Below are 9019 nucleotides of genomic sequence, written 5' to 3' on the forward strand. Positions count from 1 at the left end.
TGTTACCTCTAAAGCCCTTAGATGAATGTATGTCCAGCAAGCATGAACTAGTGATATTATTGTTTCTTTCTTTGCCTTCACCACGATGACGAAAATTTGTCAAAAAACACATCAAAGGCCTTGACCAATAATGATTCTGCCATCTATATATATTATAATGAAATAATATACAAGCGTCAAGTTTCAAGTTATAAAGCATTAAGGCATCTATATAGGCGTCATGTGGGGCACAGTGTCCCCAAAACCAGGATGCTGATGCTAAGTCCCTGTGACGTTGAATCTCTTGCAAATGGAGCACCACCCACCAGGAAGCTTTTCAGCCATGATTGCAAGTCGGACCTTCTGCACGTCGATTCAGACCTTGGCTACCCTTTTCTGAATCTTCTTTAATTGATCAATTAAATCAATACAATTTGCTTTTTCATAACAATTAATGGACAAATTCCTAAACTTACAATGCCAAGAATGGTTTCCGAAATTTGAACTCCATGACAACCAATCTTCTGAATTGGTAGTGAATGCAAGTGCCATATTTAGCACAACTTGTGCTAAGAATCCATGAAAGGATTCAAACGTTTAACCTCTTTCAAAGTTCAAATTAGATGATTTCGGATCTTAATCGCAGCCTCCTACAAACAAAGATGGGCGGAGCTGTTCTGTCATCCAACAACAACAACTAGGCCGACACAGATATGGGGCACGTCGTCATTCATGGTTATTAAATAAATAAAGATTTAGATTATTATATACATGCATGGAGCTTCATACTGGCCATATGCATATGCTTCCCACTTTTAGAACACACATGTTTAAAGAGGATTGAGTAGGAATCATCCACTAGAGGGAACGTACTGAAATTATTCTTCCGAATACCGGAGAGCATTTGGTGCTCCATCCAATTGCCACACTAATAAGGGGACCAAAGGTCTAAAGACGATTATGCTTTCTTCTCGGGACTAGTCCTGTTCCGATGTCCCAATCGATCCTTCGAAAAATGACTTTTACAATTTTATTCTATTATTGTTGGAGACTTCGTTGTCGAATAAATAACCGCAAGTGAAACAAATTATTATGGTGGTTCGTGTTTATTTCATTTTTACGAAGATTTGTTAAGAAAGTATTGACATTCCCCCAAGAAAAAACAAAAAGAATTATTTATAATCTTGTAAGTGAGCCAATAAGATGAGCATGACATTTCAAAATAAGTGGGTGGGTGTCTAAAAGCAGTTGTTCTGTGGTATATTATATGTGGAAAACACATTTGGTCGTTAATATAGTCTGGAAAGATCATGCCAAGAGATGCACTCCAGTCACTAAATTCTTTGTCTTCATCAGCATGCGTTTCTTACTAGCTTCCGGATGAAGCATACGGAGTATCGATTGGCACAAGCAGGCTGCTCACGTTCTTAACAATTTTGGAAGAAATCCAAAAAGAAAAATTGTGATCTTTCGGTGCAATGTTATCAGTTAAAACTGTTACACTTTAAAAGTTTTAGTCTCATATATAAAATTATGAAGAATCTTGAGGACTTATAAAGAATGTAGTTAAGTAGTTGGTTCACTAGTTCCTATTATTTTTTGAGTTAAAACCGAATTGCTAGAGGTAGGTTGAGATCCGTCAGATTAGGAATTTGAACTTGTTGTGAAAGTGGGTTGTTGTGAAAGTGGGTTGAGTCGTTACAATGGTGTCAAAGCACGCAAAACTTGAACGATGTGCCAGACAACATTTTCCTTCATAATTTCGCTTCAATTGATATTCATCCTCCTCCTCTGGAGAAAAGATAAGCTCAAATTCCTTCAAGTTGAAGGACGCCATTATTTTAATACAAAATTTACTAGCCTCGTGATGAGTTAAAGGCAAGGGGAGAGCACCATCCCCCTGTCCCACCATTTACATCCACCATCCCTTCAGTCAGAGCGACATCTGACCCTCCATGCGCCTCCAACCTCACCAGTCGTACTCGCGTTCGCATCTAGGGACAATATGGTACCACTAAATGGCAAATTATATTGTCGAAGCAATCTCAAACCTCCAGCAACGAGTTCCAAAGAGACCATCGTGAGCGCTAAATAGAAATGCCAACAGCAGCGCGTATCTTTAGACCTGGCCCCCTAACTTTTCCAGTTCAGCACGCATTGATACATTATCTTAAACTAAAATCGCTACTCCTTCCATGCAGGCAATGTTATCCATCGAGAAATCGTTCTGGCCAAGACTCTTCAATCTCCACAGTATGAGCTTTACTGCCATTAATTGCACGAGTCTAATTTCAAGTTCCGGCTGAACAAAAATCAAAAGAGGGAGTTTCGACGTAGTGAAGACCACAGACCCCGCCTTGACCAAAATTAATTTGATTAACGATACTTTTAGAGTTGAACACCTTCGAGAAGTCATAAAAACGATTTGTACCATTATGGGTTCGACCCTTTAACAAGGAGGCATCATTTCAATTTAAACTCACAGATTCGGGTCCTTTTGCAGTACGCACCCTTCCAAACCCATATCTAATAACATCGTCTCCAAATTCTTATCAGATAGACACCATCCCGAAAAATAAAAAAGCGCGATAGGCGAATTACCTTAGTCGAAGTAGGATTATTGACGTTCGCTGAGAAGAGATCAGATCAACAAACATGTCGTTACATCGGGATCATTAACGATTTTTCAAGGGAAAAAAGGTGGATATCACACATTTCGATAAGAACCCCGTAAAGCCAAATTACCTGACTGTGTTTCAAGTACAAACGATAACAAAACAGAAACCTTCACACGCTTGAAATGGAATCAAGTAACAATCCCAAAAATAAACAGCCAGGAACTTGGGCACAGGATCAAAAGGAAAAAAGCCTCATAAGTAGGAGAACTCTTTGATAGCACAGCACACTACATGGTCCATCTAGATGCACATACAACGAGTAACTAAACATAACAACGTCAAAATTGAAGTCTAAAAAGACGTAGGCCTGTCGAGATTAGAGTGTAACAATGACGCTTGTAAGAAGAAAGAAAAGAAAAGCAGCACAAGGGTAGAGCGCAGGAAGAAATGATGGGACTTCATCGCTTCTTTGAGACACCAACAGTCTTCCCACGACGGCCGGTGGTCTTAGTGTGCTGCCCTCGGACTCGAAGGCCCCAGTAGTGACGAAGACCGCGATGGTTCCTGATGAAATCCCACATGGATGAAAACAAAAAATTAACAAAAGGATTAATGGTGGATAACAATCGATTGCTACCTTATATGCATGGTAAAAAAGAAATAAAACGAACAAGCAGCTCCCAGTTCTCCCAAGTAGGAAGGAATCCCTATATGGATAATCTTGGGGGTATCGATTCCCCAAATTATACAGTTTAGATGAGAACTCTGTCAAGGTCATACTATTAGAAAAAACAAATAAGTAGTCCGCTTACAATTATAACAGGTGTTTCAGTTAACAAAAACCTATTAAAGATGGACGAAAATCAACCAACTAGAGCAAAGCCAAAACAGTTTCATAATTTCTAAACTGAGTTTGTATCAGCAATGAATTGACAAGTGATAAAACCATTTTCTCCCTAATACCTACCTCATACTGTTAACCAACAAGAACAAACATAACAACAGCCAAAAAAAAACTCATCTTCTGCTAAAATGGGTTTCCTGTCACACAAGAAACAGAATTTGAGAAAGTAATCCATAAAACCTCCTTGATTAGGACTCTTTCCATCCTTCACTTCCTCTTCTTAAAGCTTCTATACTAGTCTATTGTTTCACTGCAGTAACTAGAGACGGTAATGTAACATTCTAGAGGCACAAATTGGCAATGCAATACCCAACCTTGCTTCAGTTCGAACATCTTTGACTAACCCAAATCCTCATTTTCCCAAAGATAAACATGATTAATGTTGTCAAGTTTACGATCCGTGCCAATAGGAAAAATGCATTTGAAAGGGAGGACAAGTAAATCAAGAGATTATCTACTAAAACAATGCCATAAAATAATGACGATTAAGAAATATGTAAACAAACAATGAATGTGAGAGCCATAAATGTACCTTTCTGATGAAGCCACATTTTCATTGATATGAAAAAGTGGTCAATAGAAAGGTGAAATTAATTTAAGTCCATTAGCATTCAAAACAAAATATCACTTATGAAGCCATTTTGCTTTGCCAAGATAGACTGAGAATGTGAGCAATAAATGTACCTTTCTGAGAAGGCCACATTTTCATTGATATGAAGAAATGGTCAGCAGAAAGGCGAAATTGATTTAAGTCCATTAGCATTCAAAACAAAATATCAGCTTATGAAGCCATTTTGCTTTGCCAAGATGGACTGAGAATGTGAGCAATAAATGTACCTTTCTGACAAGGCCACATTTTCATTAATATGAAGAAATGGTCAGCAGAAAGGTGAAATTGATTTAAGTCCATTAGCATTCAAAACAAAATATCAGTTTATAAAGCCATTTTGATTTGCCAAGATGGACTGAGAAAAGTCCAAGCAACTTCAACCAGATCCTGTTAAGCATTAGAGATTAAACTGAATCCCTAAGTTCTTTCAAGCAAAAATAAATGCAAAACCTGCTTCACGCAGGAGAACCCTTCCTGGTCTCCACTTCATCTTATCAGCTACCAATGTTTGGACATCATGGTTTATTGTTTTACACAGTGCCGGAGACAAAGGTTTTTCTCGGGGGCCAAGCAAATTTTTCGCATAGGCTTATTATAGTTTCCAAAATCTCCACCAGGGGCAAATCAAAATTTTTGAAAAACTTATACAGCAAAAATATTGTTTTCCAAAATCTCAGGAGGGGGTCATGGCCCCTGCTGGATCCACCTTGGCTCTGCTTCGGGCTTTGCATATTTGGTGTAACAGTAGTGTAACATTCTGCAATAAGAGATTAAACTCATAACCAGTCCTAGGCACTGATTCAGTCCCAAGACCTTAATCAACGTCTGATGAATATATTCACCTCTTCTCTCCTACTATAAACACCTTATCCTCGTTGAGCAATGTAAATGAAACAGAGACAGATAGGCATTCAGAAGAGGATTGCAGGTTAACGAGAAAAATCTAATGATGTGCGCAACAGAATAATCTAAATCACCATCTTTCTCGAGTAAGCAGATTGAGACAATAGCAGGAATTTACCTGATTTTCTTCAAGCGCTCTAAGTCATCCCTCAATTTCATGTCCAATGCATTGGAAACAACCTGGGAATATCTTCCATCCTTGTAATCTTTCTTTCTGTTGAGAAACCAGTCCGGGATCTTGAATTGCCGAGGATTTGCAACAATCACCATAAGCTGATCAAGCTCTGCAGCTGATAATTCACCAGCTCTGCAACCCCATAAACCAAAGTAAGAAATAATAAGAAGATTCTCATTGCAACAACATGTACTGCACAAATAAGGCTGGGCATCGGGCCGGGCCGGGCTTTTTCGGGTTAAAGGAGTTGAAGAACATGGGGAGGGAGACAAGTGAGCTTGGCACCGGCGACCCATAGAAACGGAGGCTTAAGTTGTAGCGCTTTTCAGATGACAGGGGTGGAGAGATATAGGGGAATGGTCATGTTCTGGCAAACCTCGGGCAATGCGCGTCGCTCGGCTACCTCAACATTCAGTTTTTTGAAAAAAAAAAAAAATTAATGATGTCGGGCTTCTCGGGCCGTCGACGATCACAACGGCAGGTCCGAGCCCGACCCGTTAATTACCGGGCCAGGCTGAGCCCGTTAACCTCAGCCCGAAAATCATTATTTCAAGGCCCGGGCCCAGGCCCGTAACGGGCCGAGTACCGGGTACCCGGCAGTGGCCCGGCCAGTTGCCCAGGCTTATGCACAAGCAAATCCTGATAATCCCACAGCAGTATAACCCCAAAAAAGCCAAAGAATAGCAGAATAAGCAAGAATGCTAAGTTCTCATTCACAAAAGCACATGCTGCACAAACACGCAAGTGCATTAACATATGTGCAGACCCTGATTCATTAGCCTGGCCATCAAATCACTATAAGGTGTAAGAAGAATCAATAAACAGAAAATAACGACTAAATAGTTTACAGGACTAACCGACGAAATGGTCATGGAGAGATCAAAAAGGTAAGAGGATATGTTTAACCCCACTTCCCCTACTAGCTCACTGCAATTAAAGCAGTACTGCACTTCAGTCAAATCACCAATGCAGTATAATGAATAAACAGTAGAATGAACCCAACAACAGGGCTATCTAGCAATTTTATTGAAGAAGTATCTCCTTTGGACTGTTTTAAGTCCAAATCAAGAAGATGCAGGAGATTACTGAAAGCAAGCACAACACAGTATTAGTGAGTTACAATTTCCCATAAAAAAATAAGTAGACAACCAGGATCCTTCAAAACGATCGAAACAAAAGGACATATTAGCTTAAGTTTTCTTGTGAACATTCAGCCGTCACATGGCGCTGAACAAGCTAATATGGTCCAACAATTATTCAACACGCTTACACAAATCATCCTATTTGTGTAGACAATACAAGGTGCAAAAACTGGATTGGGCAGTACGAGAATAAGAGGTTTCACTGGGAATGCTGCCGACCGAACAACCACTCTGGAGTATCCTTCCCCCGTTCGTGGTTGCTCCGCCGTGGATAGTGCTTCCACTATTGGACGTGCTTCGATCTAATGACTAACATTAGATGAAAACCCTGGTTAGGGGCATTCAGAGGTCCCGCATTCGGAAAGCTTCGGGCGAAGGATGCATAATCATAATTAGTCAACCCAAACTACAAAAATTCTCTTCTTCGCGTCATTTTGGTAGAGATGAACTAGTTGGATATAGTGAATAGTGAGTCACTGTACTGAAAGGCCCATCAAATTAAACCCTAAAGTTAGGCAAAAAAGAAGAAACCCACAACCTACTTCCCAATGAAACTAAACATAATATATTGTTCGCCTCGTGGAACGTTTGCGGGGTACTTGGAGGTTTCTACCCATTCGCCGGGATTTCCACGGAGAAACATGAACCAGACGAATGATGCTGGCGGAAGGGCAATTGAGCAAAGAACAATCATGAACCCATCAAAAACGTGAATTATTGCAAGTAAACATATATAAACTAGCTAACCTCTTGTTCATGTCGATATCAGCTTTCTTGCAGACGATGTTCGCGAACCTACGACCAATACCCTTGATGGAGGTGAGGGCAAACATGATCTTCTGCCTCCCATCAACGTTGGTGTTGAGGATACGGAGTATGTGTTGGAAGTCCTCGTTCGCAATGAGAGACTACCATTTTTTCGAAACACAGACAAGCAAAAGAATGTCATCTCCATTGCCCAATTGAAAAAGGAAAGGAACAAACGCGTTTCCAACCCAAACAACACTAAACGTATTAGGGACTCTTGATCCAACGGAGATCAGATGCAAGATATCACGCGTTTAGCAGATAAATATGAAGGAGAAACGCTTTCTCACCATGGTTGCAGAGAGAGATCTGATCTTCCTGTCCCTCTCCCTCTCTTTTGGAGGAAGAAAAGGAAGGGATGCTGCGGCTGCGAGGGTTTTAACTGGTGGGGCAAAGCTCTTCAAACCCTAAAACCGGCTTTTTCCATTTCCATACAATCGGGTTAAAATAAACAATGGTAGCTTTCCCAAGAGAACGTGGCACTTTCAGGTCTCTACACCGTCGGCTATTTTTCGATCATTTCAATTTCAATTGTGATTCCTACTCGCTTGGTTGTTAAATAGATCCGATACACTTAGATGTGATTTTAAATTCTACTAGTTTATCTAGTAAAGTAATTTAGGTTCAATTGCTAATTTGATATACTTGGATGTTGATTTTGATTTTTAACTGGACTAGTTTAATATGGTGAAGTAATTTAGATTCAATTGCTAGTTGGATTTCCTGTGTTGTTTGAATTTGGAATTCATTATAGAACCTCGTAGGTGATTTATAATTCAAAAGTGAAACGTAATTGCACAGTATTTGATTAATGAATTTGCTTTGCAAAAGTAACATTGGTTTGAGTCCAAACCTTTGCTCGTTTTGTTAAGCAGTTTTTTTTTTCAGACCCCTTGCAATTTTACGTTTTAGACAATAAAAAAAAGGTTGACGGGTTCCAAGTGGTGGGTTTGAAACATCTCACCAGCGGCAGATCAATAAATTCTGTTTGTACGACAATAAACATATAAGTAGCAGTTTTCTAATTAATATTGTGACACGTTTCTTTGCACTTTTCTATATAATTAGACCCAAATCCACGTAAATCCAGCTATGAATTTAAGATTTCATATTTGGTTCTATAGCTCTACTAACTTACCAAGCATCTCCACTCCTGCCTCTCACTCGCCCAAAATGTTGTTATTAGAAATACCCCATGAATTTGAGTTATAAATTAAAATGAAAAAATAATTAATGGGATATTAATTTTTAAAGTGGTTCAGGCAATAGGCGTCCACTGCTCTATTATTTTTTGCTTGCATTATTTTGGTGAGTAGTTACATAAGAGGTCTCCATATTTATTTGTGTAAGCATATAACAAATCATTAAACCACAACTGATTAAGTATCTGATATCGATATGCAACAAATATATGCAAAGACAAGGTCCAAAACAACACTTTAATAAACATGTGAGTTGAGTTGTACGTTGCTACGTGGTAGATGTTGTCCAATTGTTAAAAAAAAAATCTACCGCTAAAAAACAACTATTACAGGAGGATTAACGATTTCTAACGTATTAAACATGAATGATATTTTAACAACTATTCATAATGTTTTTAATAACAGATGTTTAATTTTCATCAGCCAAACACGTGGCACACAATGGGCATAAAAATGCATATATCAATATGTATAGTCAATTACCACGAATTGTACTCAACGAAGATCTGATAGATGTTCTCTTTATATTCCTTTGCAATCACTGTGAAGCGACACCTTTTTGAAGATTAACAATTACTTCTATTGACGTTGTTTTCCTGAAACATTTGAATTTACAGAGGCATATTTCCCTCAAAAGATATTTTATCGCGGCAAATTTTGCCGCCCCTCAATCTAAACC

At 39.0% G+C, this 9019-nt stretch overlaps 1 protein-coding gene across 1 annotated transcript; it reads right to left on the reverse strand.

The window, feature by feature from the left end:
• Window positions 1-2834: 2834 nt before the first annotated feature.
• On the reverse strand, window positions 2835-7586 carry LOC116249112 (40S ribosomal protein S18-like). Its single transcript, XM_031622252.2, has 4 exons — window positions 7429-7586; window positions 7079-7239; window positions 5133-5321; window positions 2835-3161 (listed from the first exon to the last, which is right to left on the reverse strand). Exons 1-4 carry the CDS (start codon window positions 7429-7431, stop codon window positions 3056-3058), a joined length of 459 nt encoding a protein of 152 aa, XP_031478112.1. The 5' UTR covers window positions 7432-7586; the 3' UTR covers window positions 2835-3055.
• Between the last annotated feature and the right edge of the window lie 1433 nt (window positions 7587-9019).

Source organism: Nymphaea colorata, chromosome 2 (assembly GCF_008831285.2).
Source record: "Nymphaea colorata isolate Beijing-Zhang1983 chromosome 2, ASM883128v2, whole genome shotgun sequence".
NCBI lineage: Eukaryota > Viridiplantae > Streptophyta > Magnoliopsida > Nymphaeales > Nymphaeaceae > Nymphaea > Nymphaea colorata.